The 26,911-nt window shown below is 37.6% G+C and overlaps 3 protein-coding genes across 4 annotated transcripts; 2 read left to right on the forward strand and 1 right to left on the reverse strand.

Moving 5' to 3' along the window:
• On the forward strand, positions 1-2,302 carry LOC307119782 (C-reactive protein-like). The gene is made up of 3 exons (XM_079806313.1): positions 1-67; positions 201-264; positions 360-2,302. The coding sequence occupies exons 2-3, from the start codon at positions 213-215 to the stop codon at positions 977-979; spliced, it is 672 nt and encodes a 223-aa protein (XP_079662439.1). The 5' UTR covers positions 1-67; positions 201-212; the 3' UTR covers positions 980-2,302.
• LOC307119781 (uncharacterized protein) lies at positions 2,289-5,303 on the reverse strand. The gene is made up of 6 exons (XM_079806312.1): positions 5,147-5,303; positions 4,678-4,819; positions 3,295-3,388; positions 2,962-3,121; positions 2,729-2,881; positions 2,289-2,656 (listed from the first exon to the last, which is right to left on the reverse strand). The coding sequence occupies exons 2-6, from the start codon at positions 4,815-4,817 to the stop codon at positions 2,457-2,459; spliced, it is 747 nt and encodes a 248-aa protein (XP_079662438.1). The 5' UTR covers positions 4,818-4,819; positions 5,147-5,303; the 3' UTR covers positions 2,289-2,456.
• Positions 5,198-26,628, forward strand: wdr24 (WD repeat domain 24). Of its 2 annotated transcripts, none has more exons than XM_079806308.1 (14): positions 5,198-5,337; positions 7,194-7,315; positions 7,544-7,592; positions 7,769-7,876; positions 11,793-12,153; positions 12,381-12,558; positions 13,727-14,151; positions 15,117-15,382; positions 18,961-19,070; positions 19,169-19,269; positions 21,733-21,837; positions 21,913-22,250; positions 24,837-25,021; positions 26,110-26,628. In XM_079806308.1, exons 4-14 carry the CDS (start codon positions 7,775-7,777, stop codon positions 26,276-26,278), a joined length of 2,340 nt encoding a protein of 779 aa, XP_079662434.1. In that variant the 5' UTR covers positions 5,198-5,337; positions 7,194-7,315; positions 7,544-7,592; positions 7,769-7,774; the 3' UTR covers positions 26,279-26,628. The 2 variants fall into 2 exon arrangements, with proteins under 2 accessions (XP_079662434.1, XP_079662435.1); XM_079806309.1 differs by having other exon boundaries at positions 21,916-22,250.
• Positions 26,629-26,911: the final 283 nt, after the last annotated feature.

Here is a 26,911-nt window from a genome sequence, read left to right on the forward strand (position 1 = left end):
GATCATCTGAGAGACACAAATCTGACCTGAACTGATCTTCTCTGATAGCTAACACCTGCTGAACATCGTAAGTATTCTTCTCTTGAACCTTTTGTGTCTTTGTCTCTTAACAGTGACTGCACACTTATTAATAAACTGTTGTAATTTAATGATTTAATGCTAAAAGGAGTGCTGATTTTCTTTTGCACTTTTTCCTTCAGACCTGCAGCAAGATGCTGGTTTTATTTTTCTGTCTGCTCTCTCTGACAGCAGCGGCTACTGAAGGTACCACATTTTACATTAAGACGTTTCACGGATTGGTATGATCAGGATTTTGTGTGTCTAGTAAAATATGGTTTGTTTTGTGTTTTGTCTTTCAGTGGGTCTTGGTGGTAAAGCGCTTCTGTTTCCAAACAAGACTAGTTCAAGCTTTGTTAAACTCACTCCTGAAAAGCCACTGAGTCTTACAGCTTTTACCCTCTGCATGCGCGTCGTGACGGAGCTCCATGGCGAGAGGGAGATCATTCTGTTTGTCTACCGCACGCCTGACTATGACGAGCTGAACGTGTGGAGAGAGAAAGGCAGCTTGTCCTTGTATATTCAGTCTAGTGGTGATGGGGCGTTTTTCCGCCTGCCTCCTCTCTCCAGCTTTCACACTCACCTGTGCGTCACCTGGCACTCTGCGACTGGTCTTACTGCCTTTTGGGTGGATGGACGGCGCAGTGTGTTCCAGCTCTATAGAAAAGGTCTCTCAGTTCGTCCTGGCGGCACCGTCCTGCTCGGCCAGGACCCTGATACATATGTAGGGCAGTTTGACCCAGAGCAGAGCTTTGTAGGAGAAATTACAGATGTGAAAATGTGGGATTATGTTCTCTCTGGCAGTCAGATTGAGGCGTTGTATTCAAATCAGGAACCGTATGTGCCGAAGGGAAACGTGTTTGATTGGAACACCATCAAATATGAGATTACTGGGAATGTGCTAGTGGCTGAAAATAACTGATTCTGCTCAGTTGTAACGTCACACACATTGTCATCCACACAGTTGTGTGGGGGTGTTGATGGAAGTGGGCGTGTTTGTACTTTTAACTACTTTTGTTTTTATAAAAAACATTTAATCAACCATCACAAACTATGCATCATTTTAAAGCTAAAACACTGAAGATTCATGTTCTGAACTTGTTTTTGTAATAAATACACCAGAGAGGAAAGGGTTAAATGAAATACTGAAACACTTGCTATTTAAACATTAGCAGTACTCATATTTCATCTCCTATCGTGCAGATCAGATCGGACGAATCCAATAAACACCTGCATACATGCCACTCTTCAAAATGCATCCCACTTTTAAATCCAAAACAACAAAAAAATAGGGAACAAAACTAAAAATCCTCCTTTGTTTGCATGAGCGTTTTAAGTTAGAGTAATCAATCATGTCCGTATCATGGCCATATCCCCTGTAAGCTTAAGTCCAATTTATACATTTCATTTGTACAGAGAGTCTGGCCACTCTCCATTGACAAGCATTTACTTCCTTGAAGGCGGGAACTCTGTTGAAGTTTTGTACTAATGGATCTGTTGAATCTGCAAAGAGCCACTCTGGATCTGCCTTAACCAATCCCTAACGTTTGGTTGTGACGTTTGTCATGCGCAGTTCGCCTCTGTTTCTCAAGTCTGTAAAAATAAATGTGCACGCCACCTCAGTGATAAAACCTAAAACTTGTACATTCGGATTGTGATTTATTCATGGTGGAGGGGAACGCGCTGCTCATGTGGTCCGTAACATGATTGTATGCTGTAAATAAAATGTCATATGCTTGGTATGACAAGAATAAATGCTGCCGTAAAAAACGGCCCATTCAAATGTTTATGTGCTTTTCCTCGTTTTATTTTTTGAGCGGTGATGAAATATATTGCTCTTGTAAATACTGTCTAGAAATGCATCCAAATTACAGTGCAACCGCACAGGGGTCAAAAAGGATATAAACAGTGAATTTTGAAGTGATATATTCTTGAAAACTCAGAGATGTGGATTCGGACAGGAATTAAATTAGCACACGACTTTGGTGTTTGTCAAAAGCAGTTGGTAAGTCGACCGGGATTTTTATGCGGGTGGTGGGAGACGGATGGCAATAAAAATTAAAATTAGCACACTACTTTGGTGTTCCTAATAATCCTTTAGGTGAGTGTATATATCTGTCTCTAAAGAGCATTTTTGTGCCTTTATTATTTTTAAGAAAAAGTAATAAAACAACACTCTGTTTGTGCAAAGTATCTTTCAGGCCCAAAAAAAAAACAAAACTCATAGTTTTAACAAATGTTTTATTGCTTTATTAAAACATCTAAACATAAACAACTACAAATTCAGTAGAGCAATTGTGAAAGGTTGCATTTCGTGATTTTGGAGTAGTGCCTCAAAAACACAGAGATACTTTTGCAGAGGAATATATTGAACACCCTTTTATTGCATGTATTATATACTAGTTTCGCGCAGTCTTCTGTCTCTTCGAGGGCTTTTCATCAGCAGTCTTCCTCTTCTCTGCCTTCTGATTGGTCACTGTGTGTGTTGCATCCATCAGATCGAACTCCTGTATTAACGAGGGCTGAATCCGATTGGCCACCGCCCATGCCCATAAACACTGCTCCACCCGGTGAGGAGTCCAGTCCGGCTGGCCGTCCCCTGAGACAGAAAACACATCATATTATCGTAAGATCCTAATAAAGAAATATTTAAGCTTCCCGTGTTTCTTACCTTTATTAAGCTGGGATGATTTCTGCAGCATTTTCTGGAGGTAAAGTGCGTAATGTTTGGCCGTGTACTCGACCGGTCTGAGCTCGGCGATGCTCTCCACAGCTTCATCAGCCATGAAGGCCACTTCACCTGGAGCTCCGGCCGCCAACACGGCTGATGGAGACAGTTTGATGCGATTAAACGTATATGATTACAGTTATTGCACGCATGATTTGATAGGGGTGTGTGTGTACCTGATGCGGTTGCTGGCCCGACACCTTTGAGTTTGCACAGCTCTGTAATTGCCGCTGGGACATCAGGCAACAACCCGAATGCTTTACTGGTCGAGCTTTGTACCGCCTCCTCGCTGTTCGAGCCAATGAGCTGCTGCAATCGTGGCCTGAACTTCCCTTTCTAAGAGGGAGCAGCCATCATCATCAATCATCAAAGAGAGCAATGCACTTGTACATAACAGTCATATCTGTGTGTGTGTGTGAACTTAAGAGTGAACGTCACTGCGTGCAACCTATTTCCGGCATGTTTCTTGCCAATTGCGCAGGACGTGAATCTATTTCTATTGTGCTTACAGTCAGTTTCCACTCCATGATCTTGACGAGCTCAGCATGTGTGAGGGAACGCTGGGATCGAGCGGAGATCGCTGCGGGAAGCTCCTCCTGAAACCTGGAAAACACAGACAATGCCACTGAGATTTCCTGCAACTTGTATTATATTCTGATCTGATGCAATGAATGCACTCAAGTCTATTTTTTGTGGTTGCTTTTCTGGTGAATCATTTAAGGTGTCAAATTGCATGTTAGTGGCCAATTATGATGAGTAGGACATTATGAATTCAAATTATCAAGATAAAATGAATGCAAATATTTTAAAATGTATATAATTTAACAATATTGAATTTATCGTTCATTTAAAAGTATATATTTTAGACATTTCTATGATTATTCATATAGAAATTAATATTCAATTATATTCTGATACAAATAAAATACATTTGTGTTTGTAAGAACTCAAATATACATTTTTTGTAGTTGTTCATTTGACCTTTTAAATGTGGTCCATATCCATATGTCAAATTGCATATAAACGGATAATTATGAGTAGCCAAAAATTAATAATACAATTATTAGAATATTTTTTTAATCTGTATAATTTATAATTAACAGTATTTTATTTTTAATATTTTATTATAATATTAAATGTATATATTTAGTCATTTCTATTCGTAATTAATACGATTATTAATATATGAATTCATATTAAATTCTATTATGATACAAATACAATAATAAACATGAAAAGACATTTGAGGTGTTTGGAAGAACTCAAATATAGATATTTTTTGTAGTTCATTTGACCTTTTAAATGTGCTCCATGTCAAATAGAGGCAATGCTAGTTGTCAAATTGCATGTAAACGGATAATTGTGAGTAGGCAAAAATTATGAATTACGATAATACAATTATTACAATATTTTTGAAATCTATATCATTTATAATTAACAGTTATTTATTTTAAATAATTTATTATCATATTAAATGTATATATTCTTCTATACGTAATTAATATGATTATTAATATATGAATTCATATTAAATTCTATTATGATACAAATACAATAATAAACATGAAAAGACATTTGAGGTGTTTGGAAGAACTCAAATATATATATTTTGCAGTTCATTTGACCTTTTAAATGTGGTCAATGTCAAATAGAGGCAATGCGAGGCTAATTGTGAATAGGCAAAAATGAATAATACAATTATTACAATATTTTTTTAATCTATATCATTTATAATTAACAGTATTTTATTATATATAATAAATTATGATTTTAAAAATTAAATATTTTAGTCATTTTTATTTGTAACAAATATGATCATTAATGTTCAATTCTATTCTAATGCAAATTAAATAATGAACATTTTAGGGGTGTGTGTTTGCAAGGATTCAAACCATTTGTCCAGTTTTAAGAGCTTTCCAGAAGCCTTGCCCTTTACAGCTGACTTTGCTTCCACCACAGTCCAGTATTTTCCATGAATCCCAGTCCAAACAGCAGGATCTGCACAGTTAAACAGCCTCGCGTCCACAGACATGACTGAGGAGAGAGAGAGAGAGAGAGGGGAGAGAGAGAGAGAGAGAGAGAGAGAGGGAGAGGGAGAGGGAGAGGGAGAGGGAGAGGGAGAGAGAGAGAGAGAGGGAGAGGGAGAGGGAGAGGGAGAGGGAGAGGGAGAGGGAGAGGGAGAGGGAGAGAGAGAGAGAGAGGGAGAGGGAGAGAGAGAGAGAGAGAGAGAGAGAGAGAGAGAGAGAGAGAGAGAGAGAGAGAGAGAGAGAGAGAGAGAGAGAGAGATCATGCGCGCGCACAGTTTATAACATTTCCTGCAGACCTCAAACAAGCAAACCAAACAACAGCATGTTATCATACCAGGATGTGTTCTGATCAATATTCCGTTGTGTGAACTTTTAAAGGCGTTTTGAATCAGTTGTGCAGATCTTTCCCAACGCCCAGTTAGACTGAAGCCGCGCGCGCCATGCGAGGGGAGGTGACGTTAGCGGCAAACGTAAACAATAATTCTACATCCGCTTCTCATGAACGGGCACATTTGTTTTGAAAGGGTAAGTTCTGCGCGGTTATTTCAGCAATATCCAAACTCATATTTCAGTTGAACATTCCTATTCGGAAACATGACACGCTGAATTATGGTCTCGAGCGCCGGGAGTTATTACTGCTGTCCTGAGGTGTTTTTATGACACTTTTGTTGTGGCAAGTGACTGCCACGAGCTCTAAAAGACAAACTTACTCATATTTACTACATATATTATTCCATGCACAGCTGTGATGTCGTAGTATTGCATTTTTATTACCTCGAAGCACCAATCGGCCAGTATGAATGATGAATATAGTTCAAATCAAATTCACCTTTCTGTGCATTACAACAACAGACAAAAAAATATTTGCGTTGATTTGCTTAATGATAATAATAATAACCTTAGTAATACTTATAAACCTACACTGCAGTATAGAGAAATTTATCAAAATAACAGTAATAATGTATAAGCCTACAGTATATCACAGTGCGGTACAATTGGTCAGAATAACAGTAATAATATATAAACCTGTATCACAGTGCGGTAAAATTGATCAGAATAACAGTAATAATATATAAACCTGTATTGCAGTGCGGTAAAATTGGTCAGAATAACAGTAATAATATATAAACCTGTATTGTAGTGCGGTACAATTGATCAGAATAACAGTAATAATGTATAAACCTGTATCACAGTGCGGTAAAATTGGTCAGAATAACAGTAATAATATATAAACCTGTATTGTAGTGCGGTACAATTGATCAGAATAACAGTAATAATATATAAACCTGTATCACAGTGCGGTACAATTGATCAGAATAACAGTAATAATATATAAACCTGTATCACAGTGCGGTACAATTGATCAGAATAACAGTAATAATATATAAACCTGTATCACAGTGCGGTACAATTGATCAGAATAACAGTAATAATGTATAAACCTACAGTATATCACAGTGTGGTAAAATTGATCAGAATAACAGTAATAATGAATAACCTGTATCCCAGTGTGGTAAAATTGGTCAGAATAACAGTAATAATGAATAACCTGTATCCCAGTGTGGTACAATTGGTCAGAATAACAGTAATAATGTATAAACCTGTATCCCAGTGTGGTAAAATTTATCAGAATAACAGAAATAATGTATAACCCTGTATCCCAGTGCGGTAAAATTGATCAGAATAACAGTAATAATGTATAAACCTGTATTGTAGTGCGGTACAATTGATCAGAATAACAGTAATAATATATAAACCTGTATTGTAGTGCGGTACAATTGATCAGAATAACAGTAATAATATATAAACCTGTATTGTAGTGCGGTACAATTGATCAGAATAACAGTAATAATATATAAACCTGTATCACAGTGCGGTAAAATTGGTCAGAATAACAGTAATAATATATAAACCTGTATTGTAGTGCGGTACAATTGATCAGAATAACAGTAATAATATATAAACCTGTATCACAGTGCGGTAAAATTGATCAGAATAACAGTAATAATATATAAACCTGTATTGTAGTGCGGTAAAATTGATCAGAATAACAGTAATAATATATAAACCGTGCGGTAAAATTGCAGGCAGACAGAAGCAGATATACAACATGCAATGAAAAAATAAATATGGTCAATATATAACTGATATATTCTGAAGCAAGACACTATTATTGTTATTATTATAAAAAATAAATGGCATGCTTCATATTATATAAATTACATAAAATATTTAAAAAAAAGTATAAAATCTTTACAGTCAGTATAAAATCACTAACATATCACTTAAGTTTTACTGCTAATATGATTTCTAAAATGCAATGGCGTTGTTTTATTAATATAGCTTCTCTGCTATATTGCTGCCTTGTTTCTGTTCTGCAGGCCGGTGTGTAATTCCATGTAAAGATGTTAAGCGCGCTCGCGGGGATGTGTGCGTGACGTCACGCACCGACTGTCACGTGAAGTGGATTTTTGTCCTGAGCTGTGTGTGACGAACACAGACGGTGAGATAAAAAAAAAAAACTGCTGCAATAACATTAATAATCCCTTAGATGTTTGTCATTTTACCACCACTAATCATTTCTAGTCTTTTTAAAATAGAAAACATCTAATGATCTACTTATTCAAATATAATCTATAAAGAACAGTTGAATCATTCATGTATATTTGTTTTGAAATAATAAATACATTGATGGATTGTGTTTGCTGTTTCTGGACTCATTTCCCCAAAGGTCTTAGTGTGGAGTGAATGAGGAAGTTGTTTTTCTCAGCACACAAAGCGTGAGTGTGAACAGCTTACCTTATTCATGTATATTTTTACATTTATTGCTAAATGTGTGAGATGAGATAAATGCACCTCCAACCTTGAGATGTTTGTGTGGATGAATCTGTCCTCCACCTGCTGGCCAGAGAATGAACTGCAGCGGCTACATCTCTCATCTCTCTGTATTTTGCAGCTTGAGATGGATAAGATGACCAGGGTCAGCACCATCAGTGGCCGTACCATGTTTTGCCACCTGGATGCTCCTGCCAACGCCATCAGCGTGTGTCGCGATGCCACGCAGGTGAAAATTAGACTATGTTCTCACCACAAGCTCAAGTGCTACTCAAATCTATTTTTTGCGGTTGTTCACATGACTTTTTAAATTAAACCCATTTCAAATAGAAGCAACTCTACACCGGAGGGGGAAAAAATGGTGTAGGATTTACTTTGAAACAATTTTCACTTGGATATTGCTAATAAATTTCACAAATAATTACAAAGAAACAGCAACACATTGAATTAAATGTGAAGGAAAAAGACTGATGGAATTTTAACTAATGAACTAATTAAAGGGAACAAGACGAAATTATAATTTTTTAATTCATATAATTTAACAATATTTTAATTGATTTAAGTGCTGTCAATCGAATAAAAATAATTAACAATAATTAATAATTAAAAATAAGTAAGTTCATCACATTCATGGTTCCTGGTTGTCATGTGATCCCCTTTTCCTCATGTGTGATGTTCTCATTGGTTGTTTTTGTCATGTGTTCTGCTGTCATGTTCTGTCATTGGTTCATTATTTGATCGCTGTTCACAGGTGTCCCTTGTCTTGTCATTTAAGCCCTCATGTTTGCCTTGTTCCCTGGTCGAGTATTCTGTAACGTTGTGATCCACTGGAGACAAGCTTTACGAAACCCAAGTGCAGTTTATTTACAAAACACAAACAAACAAGGACTTGGACTGACTTGACTAAACAAAGAACTCACCCACCCACAGTGGTTACAGGTAACAATACTCAACACGGACACATGGCAAACATGAGGACTAATGACAAGACAAGGGACACCTGTGAACAGCAATCAAACAATAACCAATGAACATAACAGCAGAACACATGACAAAAACAACCAATGAGAACATCACACATGAAGACAAGGGGATCACATGACAACCAGGGATGTTTTTTGAACGGAAACGGTGCTGCGTTGAACACCCTGTTCTGATGACGCAAGAGTTGCAACTATGGCAGCTGAGAAGGCCATTCTTTGTGTTCTTTTTGAAGGATTTTCGGAGCCTGATGAAATTGAAATAAATAAGTGTTTAATACTGCAAAATATGCTTGATGCAATCACTTCCCCTCCAGAATAAAAGACAACATCCCCATCCCATTTAATTAACTTTTTTGTATCTCCTGGTAATCAATTCTAATTGAAATCATTTTATTTCTAGTTCTTACTTTTTTAATACCTTGTATTTTCTTTCAAATTTTTATGTAAAGCACTTAATTACCATTGTGTATGAAATGTGGTATATGAATAAACTTGCCTTGCTATGAATCTAAAAACATAAACAACTACATAATCATGTTGATATGCTATATTTTTACTATAAAACTCTCACGACAAACATGTCTTCTAATATCTTCAATTGTTTCGCATATCGTGCTGCAGCGGACACATTTGTGAACGACTTTACTTGGACTCATTGTGCGAGCTGTCTCTTTAATACCGCACGGTTTATATACATGTTGCTGCTGATTGGGCTGACATATTTGACACACCCACCAAACAAGAGAAAACGTATCTCAAACCCTGTTGCACACCGTTTCCAGGAAACATGTCGTTCAACCCCGAAACCGTAGCAAAAAGTTGCGCACCGGTTTGGTCTTAAACGCTCCCCAGGAACCATGAATGTGATGAACTTCAAAATAAAAGACATGAACATGAACAAAACCCAAACACACCGTGAAACGAATTAATCACACATTTTTCTGTAATTAGTTGTGATTAATTGCACCTAACATTAACGATTTAATATATCTTCTTAATATAGTAATAATTTAACATTTAATATACAAATGAATGTAGAAGTAACATAAAGGCAGTATATTTTAAATATTTAACAGGAAATATGCAGAAATTGAATAAACCTATCAAACACTACAGTCACTACATTTTTATTAAAGCTACAAACATTATTCAGTCAAGAGCAGTGTGTGATGTTTCTCTTTTTCTTTTGTTCTTTGTACTAACAATGAAAAAACACATCTATAGAAAACTAATTAAGTAAGAAAAAAATATGAATTAAAGGGAATGAGTTGAAATTATTATATGTTTTTCATTTATATAATTTATAATGTAACAATATATATATATTTTTTTTAGTGCTGTCAATCAATTAAAAAAAACTTAATTGCAAATTTTTATGTAATTAATCATGGCTAATAACAGTTTTCAATAAATTTTATATTGTAATAATTGAACATTTAATCTCCAGATTAATGTAGAAGCAACAAAAAGACAGTATATTTTAAATATTTGATCTAACAGGAAATATACAGAAATTTAATAAAGTTATCAATAAAGTTATAAATTATAAATTAAATATTTTATTAAAGCTACGAAAGTCAAGAGCAGTGCGTGATTTTTCTCTTTTTCTGTTGTTAACAATGAACAACACTTCTATAGCATTTATTAATCTTGCATGTTAATTTCAACATTTACTAATACATTATTAAAACCAAAAGTTGTATCTGTAAATATTATTTAAAGGTGTCATGAACTGTTTTTTTTATTTTTGTATACTGTTATCTGAGGTCAACTCATGACGTTCGTGTTGTTTTTACATTCAAAAACATAATGAATAAGTAATCGGCTATTTTCTACCCTGGTTTTGAGGCTCTCTGAAGAAACGCTCGGTTTTGATTGGCGTGCCGCACTGAAGACTTGGAAGTAAACGCCCACGGCTAGAATTGGATAAGATTTGCATATTTAATGAGCTTCAGCTCCCTCAGTACATATGTAAATTGTTTTGAAAGCGTCTGGAAAAATGCTCACAGGACTCGCAAAATATCTTTATCAAACAAACACAATGATTAATCTCTCATCCACCCGCGATTGATTGGAATGTTATTTTTGTATTACTTGGCCCGCCCGATCGGTGAATAACCATGACCCGTACACACACACACACGCAAGAAAGAAATGTTATTTCACTATTTAAGATAGCCCGTCAGCAGGCCGGTGATACGTTTTGGTAGCCGTCTGAAAAACACATAGGCCCAGGACGTTGGGCTTTGCGAGCACTGGCGTTACAAGTCTGAGTCTGATCACGAATGAACCAATAACACCTTCTCCAGCCTGTGACAGCGTGCTAAGGTATGTAATCAATAGATATCAAGCGATCTGTAACAATGCAATACTAACACATATAAAAAAACATGTTTTACTCACATAAGTGTGTGTTGCACCGTTCCTGTCGGATCCAAAATAGAAGGCACAGTGTTGTGTTTTAATCTCAGTATGTCTGCAAATCCAGTCTCGACCTGTCTTGTTTACAATCGATTCTGCAGTGAAATGAAGCGAACAAACGCGCAATGTCTTACGCACGTGAGCTGGAAACGGCATTGTTTATTGCTCGGTAGCGCGATCCGAGTCGGTGGGTGGGCTTGAGGCGGTGCTTCTGCATCCTATGACGTCAAGGGTTGGCATATTCTGAGATCTCTCGTTTTCTGGGCCTGGTGTCAATAAACGCTTTTCTTTGACTAACAAGGACGTTTTCAGCTCTGAAACGTACAGGATATTCTTATCCCACGATTAACGTTTATATATCAAAGGCTCAAGGGAAAGTTGATTTCTCAATTCATCACCCCTTTAATGGACTTGAGCTAATATGAACTAACAATCAATGTTATCTAATAAAGATCAATGTCAATGTTATGCTAATAAAGATGAATAAAAAATCGTCCAACAAATGTATGGTTTATTGTTTGTTAATGCATTAATTAATGTTAAAGTAATGGGACCTTATTGTAAACGGTTACCTATTTATTTATTTATTTTAAATGTAATTTGTATTTGTTATTTATATTGTTATTAATATGTAAAGCAGTATTCAATCTGCCGATCAATAATTAATTGTCAGTAATATATATTCTAGTTTTAGGTAATATCATTAGATACAGTTAACTTGTGATTGATCACATGTTTCAGGTGGTGGTTGCAGGGCGAAATATTTTCAAGATATACGGCCTGGAGGAAGATGGTTTTGTGGAGCGTCTGAACCTGCGCGTGGGACGCAAACCCTCGCTGAACTTCAGCTGCGCGGACGTCATGTGGCATCAGATGGAGGAGAACCTGCTGGCCACCGCTGCCACGAATGGAGCCGTGGTGACGTGGAACCTGTCGCGGCCGTGCCGTAACAAACAGGAGCAGCTATTCACAGAACACAAGCGCACGGTGAACAAGGTCTGTTTTCACCCTACCGAGGTCAACATGCTGCTGTCCGGCTCGCAGGACGGATTCATGAAGTGTTTCGACCTGCGAAAGAAGGAAAGCGTCAGCACGTTTTCTGGTACGTAGAAACTTGTGCACATACAAATGCGCAGTTGAGCATCTCAGACTTTTCAGCAGAATCTGCACAAGCTGAAGCATTTACTGGTTAATTCACCCAAAAAATGACACTAAAAAACAACTATTTTCAGTGCACTGGAGCTTCTTAGACACTAAATAGATTCTTCTTTGATGCTACAGCGATATGGAAGCGGGACACAATGTGAACATCATTCTGTGTTTTGGCAGGTCAGTCTGAGAGTGTTAGAGATGTGCAGTTCAGTATGAAGGATTATTTCACGTTTGCGGCCTCGTTCGAGAATGGAAACGTGCAGCTGTGGGACATCCGCAGACCCGACCGTTACGAGAGGATGTTCACCGCACACACCGGCCCCGTCTTCTGCTGTGACTGGCACCCTGAGGACAGGTGTGTGTGCACACTTAACTTAACCAATCTGAGTAACAGGACATTTGTTTTTGTATGGCATCTTTCATACGTCACTCTGTGCTTCACACGTCAGCAAATACAAAGACATACAGAAAAATATCAGCAATAAACAAGAAAATGAAAATAAAATAAAATGAGATGGAAATAATAACAAAATTCTTAAACTTAAAAAAATTATTATTATTATTATAATATACAATTCTAAATAATGACATAAGAAACCTAAAAGTGAACATTTAAAAAAGGACAGATAAAAGGAGAAGGAAATATTAATAATGCTAATAATAATTATAATAGTAAAATTCTAAATAACGACAAACTTTATAAGTGCACTTTTAAAAAGGAAGACAAAACTAGAAGGAAATAATGATAATAATTATTATTATAATAATTGTATTAGGACAATTTTAAATAATGACTTCAACTTCAAAAGTGAAGATTTAAAAAAGAAAGAAGAATGAGAAGGAAATAAAATAATAATGGATGAATTTGAATGAATGACTTAAACTTATAAAGTGAAAAAAAAAGAAATATTAATAATAATAGTAGTAAAACTCTATTGAATGATTTTAGAAACTTAAAAAAGTACAAATTAAAAGGGAAGTTAAAAGGAGAAGGAAATGTTGATTATTATTATAATTAAATTAGTAAAATTCTAAATAATGACTTCAACTTAAAAAGTGAAGATTTAAAAAAGGAAGAGGAATGAGAAGAAAAGAAAATAATAATAGATGAATTCTAATGAATGACTTGAGAAAAGATGAAATATTAATAATAATAGTAGGACAATTCTAAATAATGACTAAAGAAACTTAAAAAAGTGAAAATGTAAACCAGGAAGATACAATGAGAAGGAAATAATACCACTACTAATAATAATAGTAGTAGTTTTACAAATAACGACTTAAGAAACTCAAGAAAATAATAATTGTTATAATAATTATAGTAGTAAAATTCAAAATTTTCTCAGTGAAGAAGAATTTAAAGAAGGACGACAAAATGAGAAGTAAATAATAGTAAAATTTTAAAATATCTTATCTTAGCTAACTTAAAAAGATGTTTTGTCTAATTTCAGTTGGTAAAAGGTTACACATTAATTTCAACCTCTGGCACCATTGTGTGTGTAAGTCTTGTCTGTCTCTTGTAGGGGTTGGCTCGCCACAGGCGGACGTGACAAGATGGTGAAAGTCTGGGACATGTCGACCAATCGCGTGAAGGAGATCTACTGCGTTCAGACCATTGCGTCGGTGGCCAGGGTGAAGTGGCGTCCGGAGCGGCGCTATCACCTGGCGACCTGCTCCATGATGGTGGACCACAACATCTACGTGTGGGACGTCCGTCGGCCATTCATCCCCTTTGCGACGTTCGAGGAGCACAAAGACGTGACAACGGGAATCGTGTGGCGGCACCAGCATGACCCCTACTTCCTTCTGTCGGGGTCCAAGGACAGCACGCTGTACCAGCACATGTTTAAAGACGCCAGCAGGCCCGTCGACCGCGCCAACCCCGAAGGACTCTGTTTCGGGTTGTTCGGCGACCTGGCGTTTGCTGCTAAAGAGAGTCTGATGAGCGGTGAGTGAGTCAGTTAAAGGGTTAGTTCACCCAAAAATGAAAATTCTGTCATTAATTACTCACCCTCATGTCGTTCGACACCCGTAAGACCTCCGTTCATATTCGGAACACAACTGAAGATATTTTAGTTGAAAGCTGATGGCTGAGAAAGGCTTCAGATAGGCCTCCATTGGCATTCAGTACATTTACACTCCCAAGACCCATAAAAGGCACTTAAAACGTTGTTACAAAGTCCATCTCACCACAGTGACTCTACAATAATTTTACGATGCGACGACAATAGTTTTTGTGCGCAAAAAAAAATCAAAATAACACCTTTATCCAATTTGTTCTTGCCTTCCGTGTGTGCCTCCACGACGCATGCGCGAGAATATGACGCAGATCCGGCGTTCGGACACATGACCCAGAAGCGATTTGTTTACAAGCAGAGGAAGACGCGCGTGTCTAAGCTGTTGAATTCTACATTGATCGTGCTTTAGGTCTCGGCGTAGTTCTCAGAATGGGACTAAAGTGTGCATTTCATGGATTCCCGAACCCCGGCGCTACGTCATATTCTCGCGCATGCGTCGTGGAGGCACACACGGAAGACAAGAACAAGTTGAATAAAGTCGTTATTTTGATTTTTTTTGCGCACAAAAACTATTGTCGTCGCATCGTAAAATTATTGTAGAGCCACTGTGGTGAGATGGACTTTGTAACGACGTTTTAAGTGCCTTTTATGCGTCTTGGGAGTATAAATGTACTGAATGCCAATGGAGGCCTATCTGAAGCCTTTCTCAGCCATCAGCTTTCAACTAAAATATCTTCAGTTGTGTTCCGAATATGAACGGAGGTCTTACGGGTGTCGAACGACATGAGGGTGAGTAATTAATGACAGAATTTTCATTTTTGGGTGAACTAACCCTTTAAAGTCTGAAATGTTCATCGACATTGATTTCTTATCAGAATATTGTCTTTCTTCATAGCTCCCCCTTCTGTAGGGGATGTGGGGCGTAAAACCTACCCAGGCGGCGATCGGCGGTACCCCATCTTCTTCTTCAAGAAGCCCGATGTGACGGAGCAGTTTGCGCAGGTGTCCAGCGCGCTCAGTGTGTTTGAGAGTGAAGCGGGCAGCGGCGTCGGCATGGACTGGTTCATTAACACCGCTCAGAGTTACCTGCTTGGCGGGAAACCCTTCGCCGAACTCTGTGAGCACAACGCTCAAGTCGCCAAGAGACTCAACAGACTGCAGGTACAGACAGATGTGTTTTTTGTATTGTTTAAAGACCCCATGAAATTAGTTTTTTTGGCTTTTAGTATGAATATGTTAGCCATAAAGGATTACAGGGCTCGACATTAAGCATGTTCACGTGCTTGTCCTTCGGACAAGTAAATCTGTCATCCACTTGTCCGAGTAAAAAATGTGCTTGTCCGGAAAAAAAAAATATTTTTGTGTGTGTGTTGTAAATAAAATTTATTCTGAACCAATATTCTCACCAGTGTTCAATCAGCTTTGACATATGCATATTTGTGATATATTTTTACCTTTTATAAAGGGCATTTTCCCCTAATCTTATTAAATATAGGCTATGATTCAGATTTCCTTTTATATTCTTAAATTGGATCAATAAATAAAATTAGAAGACGACACTGGCTGTTACCAATCAAATTAAATAATTTACACTGAAAAATTACAACTGCATTAAATAATGTTATGAGATTATTTTAAATATTTTTTGAATATACAAATAAGAAATGTTGGAAAGATGAAACTAAACCACCAGTAGGTGGCGGCAGGTGACCGTCTTAATGAGTGAGTCATTGAGTCAATTCGTTCAAATGCTGATTCATTCAAGAATGAGGCGGTCGTTTACGAATAGTTCATTGAATCTTTGATTCTATCTTTTCATTCAAAGCCCTGAATCATTCACTAACACGTTGTTGCTGTGACACTCGTTCTGCTGTGATCTTTTGGAACTATTTTCGCTGCTGAAAACAAAAACACTCAATATTGCATCAAAATGTAAGTGACTTAATGTTAATAATTGTTTATGGAGCTGTCATTTGAAATCAGTGTCATTTTCAGTCATGATGTTATTCAGGAAAACAGCACTCTTGGTAATGTGACATTGCAACTGTATCATGTTTAGGGCTGTACGATTAATCGAAAAATAACCGAAACCGACATTCAGAGCCTCTAACCGACGTATTTTTCCCATGTCGGTTATTTCGGTTTTCACGTGACTCCGCCCCGTCAGTCACATCAAGTGCAGTTTGAAGGCACACAGATGCAGGAGCAGTTATCTGTGTTTATAGATGCCCAGAATCACTATAGTAACTGCATGTTTTACACAGTTTATACAGGTCAGTTAATTGCTGTTCTTATAGCCTACGCGCTGACACACACACACACACACAGACGGCGCGCGCAAGCCCCGAAGCCGCTTTCACTTTCGTGCTCATAAAGTTTGTCAAGTAAATGCGTTTTAAAGGCTTGCCAGTTTCAACATTTAAAGCGAATGTGAAATATTCAACAACAACAATACGGAAAACTTATCCGTTCAGTGCTCAGCTTTTTTCAGTGACACAGAGCCGAGCCGTGTCGCGTCTCTGAAAACGCGCGCACCCTGAAGGCAGACCTCTATCACCTGCGTCCTCACACAGCTTTGTCATTTGTATGTGGTTTAAGCACTGCCAGTTTGAACATTAAAGCTAGTTCAAACAGAAATCTGCTCCATAGACAATAACTGCTGAAAGTGAACCGTTTCCTTCAAGTATTTTAAAATCACAATGAACTTTTTCATTAGAAAAAAAAATTCCACCTTTAATAGTAGAAAATATTTACAGTACAAACCTTATCAGTGAACTTACTCAAAAACCTTATGAGGGCAAAAAAAAATAAAAATAAAATAATAATCGTTCATTAATCGTAATCGAGGTCAAATGTTCAATTAATCGAGGTTTTTATTTTTGGTCAAATCGTTACAGACCTAATCATGTTATAAATATAAATAAACTCCACATTTCTACATTTTTACAGCAGTGTGTTAACTGAGTTTCTCTGTCTGAGCGGTGCACATATGTTTCGATTTCTCCTCGAGAGGCTGCGCGAGCGTAAACAGTGGGTTCGTTACCGTCACTTCATTGGACATTATTATCATTCACTGTCAATCGCCTCTTACAGTAATGAATGCAGAATCATTCTTGCATTTGGGTGATTCCCTAGTTATTTTTGTTAATGACGTTTTATCAGGCTACTTGTCCGTCGGGCAAGTAAAATTCTCTTTCACTTGCCCCTTCAAAAAATCCACTTGTCCCGGACAAGCGTTAATGTCGAGCCCTAAATTAGATCACTTTTAAATAAACTTTTGCTGATAATTTACTCACCCCCATGTCATCCAAGATGTCCATGTCTTTCGTTCTGCAGTCGAGAAGAAATTAAGGTTTTTGATGAAAACATTCCAGGATTTTTCTCCATAAAATGGACTTCCATGGGCTCCAAACGGTTCAAGGTCCAAATTACAGTTTCAGTGCAGCTTCAAAGGGCTTTAAACGATACCAGACAATGAATAAGGGTCTTATCTAGCGAAACGATCAGTTTCTGCGAGAAACCGAGCAGTATTTATGCTATTATTTTACCTCTTATCAGACGAACGTGATCATTTCTGAGCTCCGCCATAACTTCCGCTAAGTGAGGTCAAAATACGAGCGTGGTCATAGATATATACGTAGATGCCTCATTATCACCTGCACAGATCAGTAGAACGAGGCATCTACGATCGATATTTCTATGACCAGGCTCGTATTTTGACCTCACTTAGCGGAAGTTATGGCGGAGCTCAGAGATGATCACGTTCGTCTAATAAGAGGTAAAATAATAGCATAAATACTGCTCGGTTTCTCGCAGAAACTGATCGTTTCGCTAGATAAGACCCTTATTCATCGTCTGGTATCTTTTTAAAGCCCTTTGAAGCTGCACTGAAACTGTCATTTGGACCTTGAACCGTTTGGAGCCCATTGAAGTCCATTATATGGAGAAAAATCCTGGAATGATTTAATCAAAAACCTTAATTTCTTTTCGACAGCAGAAAGAAAGACATGGACATCTTGGATGACATGAGGGTGAGTATATTATCAGCAAAAGTTTATTTAAAAGTGAACTAAGCCTTTAAGGTTATCTATAAGCTAGTGCGCTTTTTGCATTTAGAAGATATAAGCGTTCAAAACTTACAGTCTCTCACTTCCGCCAATATGGATAAATGATTTTGATGACATCACTCTGCACTTTTTGTTTTTCTGTCCAATCAAATGCTCTCTAAAATCTGAAGCCCGCCTCCTGCATTATAAATAGACGCTGAAGCTGTGGCTGAAATCGATCACTTGTTCACACATTTACTGTTTTCTACATGGTCAACGCCACATAGTGAACTATATAGGGGATAGGGAACGATTCAGACAGTGTAAATATGCTTTCCATTGGGGCGAATGAAATCTGGTTTCATGTTAGTGTCACACGAACCGCCTTAGCGTTCACACTGTGCTATCGTGTCTCTGAACCGGAGCAGACTGAGTGGGTCATAACGTATCGGACTCATTTGAATTCTGCACAGAATGCTATATTTTAGAGCGATATGGAGATCTGGAGTAGAAACGGTTAGAGATTAGGAGGAAACTGCAGCTTTACCGAGCTCAACAGCTGTAGCCGAGCAGTGATATAAACAAAACGCCATTTATAGTTATTACTACAGTAACTACCTGTAACATAACATGGACACTAAAATAAAGTGTTACCAAGTGCTTTTATTGAGTTTGTGTTTGTGTGCTATACAGGAATCGACCACATGGACGATGCTGCGAATTATGTTTTCCGAGCCGGCTAATCCGTCCTTGTCAACCAATCACAATCTGAATAAGTCAGGAAACCTTCCGCTCGTCAACAGGTACTGATATCACCCCATGTGATTTTTTTATTTCTGAATCCCAACCTCTTATACTGTTCATCGTTGCTCTCGTCTTTTCCCTGCGTCCTGCACTGTAGCTTCAGTATGAAGGAGATGAGCGCTGCTCTCAATGAGAGAAACAAAGAAAACAGACAAGACAACATACACAGCTTGGAGACCAACCTCAACAACAATGACGGTGAGATAGACGCATAAACATGCAGGACAGCATCTGCATCCTGATGAGAAACCATTAAAAGAGAAATGTAACATGTTTGTTGATGTTTCACCAAATTACAATCAGGTAGATTGTGTTTACAGTGCAAACCTTTTGCTTGTACTCAAAACCTTTGCGTTTACCAAAGAAATGTTGTATACGCTTGTAAAACCTTAATTTTTCCCGAGAAACTTTATGTTTGTTCCCAAAATCTTCACGTTTCCTGAGAAATTTTGTGTTTATTCCCAAAACTTTCAGGTTTCCAGAGAAACTTTGCATTTGTTCCCAAAACTTGCAGGTCTCCCAAGAAACTTTGTGCGTATTTCCCAAAACGTTAAGGTTTCCCGAGAAACTTTGTATTCGTTCCCAAAACCTTCATGTTTCCCGAGAAATTTTGTGTTCATTCCCAAAACTTTGAGGTTTCCAGAGAAACTTAGCATTCATTCCCAAAACCTACACGTTTCCTGAGAAACCTTGCATTTGTTCCCAAAACTTGCAGGTCTCCCAAGAAACTTTGCGTTCTTTCCCAAAACGTTAAGGTTTCCAGAGAAACTTTGTATTCGTTCCCAAAATCTTCATGTTTCCCGAGAAACTTTGCGTTCATTCCCAAAACTTTCAGGTTTCCCAAGAAACTTAGCATTAATTCCCAAAAACCTTCACGTTTCCTGAGAAACTTTGCATTCGTTCCCAAAACTTTCGGGTTTCCCAAGAAACTTAGCATTCGTTCCCAAAACTTTCAGGTTTCCCAAGAAACTTTGCATTTGTTCCCAAAACGTTAAGGTTTCCCGAGAAACTTTGTATTCGTTCCCAAAACCTTCATGTTTCCCGATAAATTTTGTGTTCATTCCCAAAACTTTCAGGTTTCCCAAGAAACTTAGCATTAATTCCCAAAACCTTCACGTTTCCTGAGAAACTTTGCATTCGTTCCCAAAACTTTCGGGTTTCCCAAGAAACTTAGCATTCGTTCCCAAAACTTTCAGGTTTCCCAAGAAACTTTGCATTTGTTCCCAAAACGTTAAGGTTTCCCGAGAAACTTTGTATTCGTTCCCAAAACCTTCATGTTTCCCGATAAATTTTGTGTTCATTCCCAAAACTTTCAGGTTTCCAGAGAAACTTAGCATTCATTCCCAAAACCTTCACGTTTCCTGAGAAATTTTGTGTTCATTCCCAAAACTTTCAGGTTTCCAGAGAAACTTAGCATTAATTCCCAAAATCTTCACGTTTCCTGAGAAACCTTGCATTCGTTCCCAAAACTTTCAGGTTTCCTGAGAAACTTTGCATTTGTTCCCAAAACTTGCAGGTCTCCCAAGAAACTTTGCGTTCATTCCCAAAACCTTCACGTTTCCTGAGAAACCTTGCATTTGTTCCCAAAACCTTCATGTTTTCCGAGAAACTTTACGTTCATTCCCAAAACTTTCAGGTTTCCCAAGAAACTTTGCATTCGTTCCCAAAACCTTCACGTTTCCTGAGAAACTTTGCATTCGTTCCCAAAACTTTCAGGTTTCCCAAGAAACTTAGCATTCATTCCCAAAACCTTCACGTTTCCTGAGAAACCTTGCATTCTTTCCTAAAACTTTCAGGTTTCCTGAGAAACTTTGCATTTGTTCCCAAAACTTGCAGGTCTCCCAAGAAACTTTGTGTTCTTTCCCAAAACTTTAAGGTTTCCCGAGAAACGTTGTATTCGTTCCCAAAACCTTAATGTTTCCCGAGAAATTTTGTGTTCATTCCCAAAACTTTCAGGTTTCCCAAGAAACTTAGCATTAATTCCCAAAATCTTCACGTTTCCTGAGAAACCTTGCATTCGTTCCCAAAACTTTCAGGTTTCCTGAGAAACTTTGCATTTGTTCCCAAAACTTGCAGGTCTCCCAAGAAACTTTGTGTTCTTTCCCAAAACGTTAAGGTTTCCCGAGAAACGTTGTATTCGTTCCCAAAACCTTAATGTTGCCCGAGAACCTTTGCGTTCATTCCCAAAACCTTCACGTTTCCTGAGAAACTTTGCATTCGTTCCAAAAACTTTCAGGTTTCCCAAGAAACTTAGCATTTATTCCCAAAACTTTCACGTTTCCTGAGAAACTTTGTATTCGTTCCGAAAACGTTCAGGTTTCCCGAGAAACCTTGCGTTCGTTCCCAAAACTTTCAGGTTTCCCAAGAAACTTTGATTTCATTCCCAAAACCTTCACGTTTCCTTAGAAACTTTGCATTCATTCCCAAAACCTTCACGTTTCCTGAGAAACCTTGCGTTCGCTCCCAAAAGCTTGGCATGTCTCTGAGAAACTTTGCTCTCGTTCCCAAAACTTTCAGGTTTCCCAAGAAACTTTGCGTTTGTTCCCAAAAACGTCACATGTCCACAGTGTCTCCAGGCTCTCTTCAGCTCAGATTTTTAGCTGCCGGGAAAACCTTCCCAACACTAAACCAGTGGATGAAGCTTCCTGTGTGTGTGTGCAGAGAACGAGGAGACGGAGGGCAGCGAGGGTCAGGCGGAGTATCTGTTCGGAGATGCTGAACTGGATGACGATGATCTCTACAGCATGGAACACGACAACCAGGCCGGTGAGTCAACACCTCCGACATCTCACAGGTCCCTGATATACAAAGAGAAAAAGCCTAAGATTTCTGTCTCTCCAGCAGAGGAGCCGGAGTACCTGCTCCCTCAGGAGGCGTTCCCGCTACGCCACGAGATCATGGACCATCCCTCGGCCCCGGAGCCGGTGCAGGAGAAGCCCGAGTCGCCCCACGTGAGCGGCAGTGAGGCCGAGAGCATGTGCCTGACTCCCATGGAGTCCATCAGTCTCATTTCCGTGTCGCAGCTGCTTTTCTCGCCCCACCTGCCGCCCAAGTTCTTCTGCCCTATTGTGAAGGAGATGCTGTGTTACTACGCCGAGCAGGGCGACGTGCAGATGGCCGTGTCCGTGCTGATCGTGCTGGGCGATCGCATCCGTAAGGAGATTGACGAGCTCACGCAGGTTTGTGGCTAGATTTCTTTACTGCACGGCTTTCTGAATGCTTGATTCTGATTGGTCAGTCACGACCAAGCGACAACTTCCCGCAGTTTCTCTTGAAGCCGATACGGAAGTGACATAAACTGCAATTCCTCGACTGGCCACTAGGGACAGGCTCCAGAAGGAGCAGAATCTCATGTTAAAATGCCCAACTTTACAGCAGAATAAAACATGTTTACAGTCTGGTACAAAGTGTGGTTTTGGTCTATACGGCTAATTTTTCCCTTCATGACGACTGTGAGAAGGGTGAATTTATTTATAACTTATTCGTTTACATTATATAAAGCATTAAAGTTCTGCATAATTAAGGGCGTGGCCACTTTGAGTGACAGGTGGATTGCCGTTTATCTGCTGTCTGTTAGTCATCGTGTCACTTCAGCTCCGCCCACGTCCCGCCTCTTTGCCCATTTTCTGTTATCCGGGAGTGACGCGCGACATTCCGAGGTCAGTTATTCCCTGATAACACTGTATAATGATTGTTCATCCGGATATTTGATGTAAAGACTTTCATGTCTTTCATATCATACAGTGCGTGTTTTTCCACTGCACTACTTTTCCATAGTTTTTCTATGCAAACGCACTAGATGGCATGTTTGACCATTGCGCACACATCTTGTGTCTTTTGTAGTGTCCAGCGCATGACATGGCGATCTAAAAAGAATGGTAAATGGACTGCATTTATATAGCGCTTTCAACAGACCCATGGCCAGCCAAAGCGCTTTACATCTTGCCTCACATTCACCCACTCATACACCAACGGCGGTGCAGCTGGGGTTAGGTGTCTTGCTCATGGACACCTCGACACTTGGTTTTTTTTCACAAGAAACGTCTTGTGTTTTTCTGTTTAACTTCCCTTTAACTCGTGCAACTGCAAAAGGTTCAGCTGGGAAAATAAAAAAAACATCAGTATATAATGATGTTAATATTGTTATTGATCATATTGTTTAACCCTCTGGTGCTGTTCGGTCATTTCTGACCGGAAAATTTTTTCTGTTTTGAAATGTTAAAAATCACTGCTTCATCGGAATGATATGAAACTTGGTGACTTTTCTTGCGGTCATAAATGACCGACCATAGGAAATGAATGGGAAATTGGCAAAAACACAAAAATGTTCCGAATATTTGTGTGTACAATCCTCAAATCGGCCACGATGCTGAAAAAAAGTACACAGCAGTAAAGGGGTGAAACTCTAAAACATCAAGAGTGTGATATTGACACATCCACTCACATACACGCAACGCACACTTATACACACACACAAACACACACACACCTATGAAAAACTGAACCTATGAACCATATTTGGAATTTTTAAAATCAAAGCTTCATCAGAATGATATGAAACTTGTTGACTTTTCTAGCATTAGGGATGTAAACACACAAAAAAAATTGAGGGCATGATTTGAGCATGCTAATTGGTCGTAAAAAATTACTCCCACTTGTGCTCTTTGGTCAAAAATGACACTATAGGAAATGAATGGGAAATCTTCAAAAACACAAATTCACAGAAAAAATCTATATTTCTAACAAACAAAATATAAATTTATAATAAATAGATTTTTTTAAATATATATTCAAATCCATAAAATCATTAAATGTGTCCAAAACAGAACTAGGGAATTCTCAAGCCTCTCCATAGAGACCTCTAGTGGTTACACCCATGGTTGCATGATTTCTTAAATAATTCCAAAAGAGGGCGCTAATCTGCCTTCAAAAAAAATTTATTTTGAAGGCCTAGTCTCTATTTTAACCTGAAATACTGCAATAATAAAAAAAATATATAATTATTGCATAAATATTAAAAAATACTAAATCATCTCAAAATACAAAATTAAAAAGAAAAAATATTATTGAAGAAAAATAAATTGCATTGGTTTTACTGGGGTGGAGGAAGTTTGATTTTTAGGTGTCCAGTCACTTATGACCGGGAAGACAACCAATGCAACCCCTAAATGAAGAGCACCAGAGGGTTAAGTGTTTTTCTTGTTGGTACACTATAATGGATTTTTTTCTTATCAAACCAATATTTCATGTCCCCTTCAATATAAGCGATACAACGGTACGTTATCTCTTAACGGATATTGTGACAGTCTTTTCTTCCCTGTTTTGAAGTATATCCGAGTGAAATGGCTTCTCGATCAAGAACAAATTGCTAAAGCTTGATTTTGTCCGTGGGGAATTGATTGGATAGTTGTGGTTTGCTATTGGTGGATCTCCTGTGAGTGACAGTTTGCCCCGCCCTCTTGCCAGTAAACACGTCATCAGAGATGTCGCTGCTTTTAATCTGTGGTTAAAAATTACATTAGTTTAAAAAAAAATAATGATGTACACAGATAAATAATTTACAATTAATAATGCACTATTCTATTAAACAAAAAAAGAACTGTCCATTTTGATTTCTTGATAACTTTAAAATGTCCGTCTTTATTGAACTTGTTTGTTTGACTATAGGCTCAAAGCTGCTTGCAATAAAACCAGCTGGATGCACATGATCCCTTACTGATATGACGGTTTACTGAGTGGCGGATGTGTGTGTGTGTGTGTTTCAGGAACACTGGTACATGTCCTACATTGACCTGCTGCAGCGCTTCGAGCTGTGGAACGTCAGCAACGAGGTGATCAAACTGAGCACGTGCGGCGCCATCATGTGTCTGAACCAAACCTCCACCACTTTACACATCAACTGCAGCAACTGCAAGCGACCAATGAGCAACAAGGGCTGGATCTGTGACAGGTACGACCTCCAAGCTCTGACTTTTATCTGGTCTTTCTCCTTTGTCAAATTCAAAATCATTCAGTTCGAGTTCAGTCGTTTATCTAATGTGCCCTTTACCATCAGAGCTCCTACGTCTATTACAGTGTTTAAAGGGCATTTACAGGTGCCTTTTTAATATTTATGGAAATTGTTATACTGTGTTAACTAAAACTAAAACCATAAAAAAACACATTCATTACTTGATATGAAATAAACATTCACTAAAAATATTAAAAAAAAATATACATAATAAAAGTGATTAAAAAAAACACAGCAAAATTCCTAAAACTTTTACTAATATTAAAATGAAAACGAAAACTATAATAGTATATCAATGATACTAAAACAGCACTTTGGGTTTTCTTTTATGTGTAGTTTAAAAGTGCTTTATAAATTAAGAAAATGTATATTTTAAATTGTAATTATGAATTTAATTTGTAAATATATGTTATTACAAATATATTTATTGTTATTTATGTATGATTATATTATTTATTACTTCATTATTTAATTTATTGAAAAAGATTATCATTTGGAAAAATGGCAAAAAAATCCCCATTTTGTCCACTTTATAAATAAATTAAATAAATATATTTATGTATTAATTATATATTATTATAAATGTATTACTATTATATCATTTATAAATCAAATGTATTTCATTTATTATAAATTAATTAAAATATACATTAAAATGTCATTTGGAAAATTTGCAAATATCCCTATAATAATTTATCCCTTTATAAATATATTATTTTCCCATATTAATTAATGTCCCAGGTACACATAATCTTGTCACGTTTTTCCTGGTTGAATAAACATTACATCAAAAAGAAAAAAAGCAACCAACTAGAATTCTGTTTTGTATTTTTTACATGAGCAATGAAATGAATGTGCTATTTATTAAAACCAAGTCTACATTTGATAAAGTTAGTGTTTTTAAACATTTTTACATTTATTTATACACTTTTTATTTTCACATTTGCATTTTATTTATTAAAATATGGAGATATCATACAGTGTATATATATATTTATAATTATTTTGTGTATTGTAACCCTCCGTAGGTGCCACCAGTGTGCGAGTGTGTGTGCGGTTTGCCATCACGTGGTCAAAGGCTTGTTTGTGTGGTGTCAAGGCTGCAGTCACGGAGGACACCTGGAACATGTGATGGAGTGGCTGAAACAGTCCAAACACTGTCCGGCCGGCTGTGGACACCTGTGTGAATACACCTGACCCCAAACACACCTGACCTCAAACACTGGACGCTCTCTACGCAGAGGACCAATCAGGCTGCTACTTATAACAAATAACTGTAACTAATGATCCGATGATAATCAAACACGTAAAAGGGAATCTGTAGACTTGAATGTGTGCTAAAAACAATCACCAGGCTCTTTTTAGTTTTTGAGGATTTTGTTTTATACATACAATTATTGAAGTATAATTCGAGACGCACTCGGCTTTGGGAATATGATTCATTCACGTTGAAAATACTCTGGAAAAGTGTGTAAATGAACAACAAATGATTGCATTGAAATCAGATTATTTAAAAAGAAACAATAAAGCCAGTCTTTGCTAGTCATCATGCGATTCTGTGACACTTTTAAAGTGACTTTCTTTGGCAGAATTTGGTCTAAATGTCAGCCGATTATAAAAAGAGTGAAATGCCAAGCCCACCACATGATGTTCAGTTTGTGGTTGGTGGATGATGCTGATAATGTGATTCTCCACACCTGTGAGAACCGCCCTCATACAGCCACTACAACGCTAAAGTTCTGGCATCATTATTTTGCATCTGCTTTCATATTTTGTTATGCGATGAATCCAAGATGTTCTAAAATGTCCACATACAGAACTGACTTCCAC

Source organism: Gobio gobio (genome assembly GCF_949357685.1).
Source record: "Gobio gobio genome assembly, chromosome: 23".
NCBI lineage: Eukaryota > Metazoa > Chordata > Actinopteri > Cypriniformes > Gobionidae > Gobio > Gobio gobio.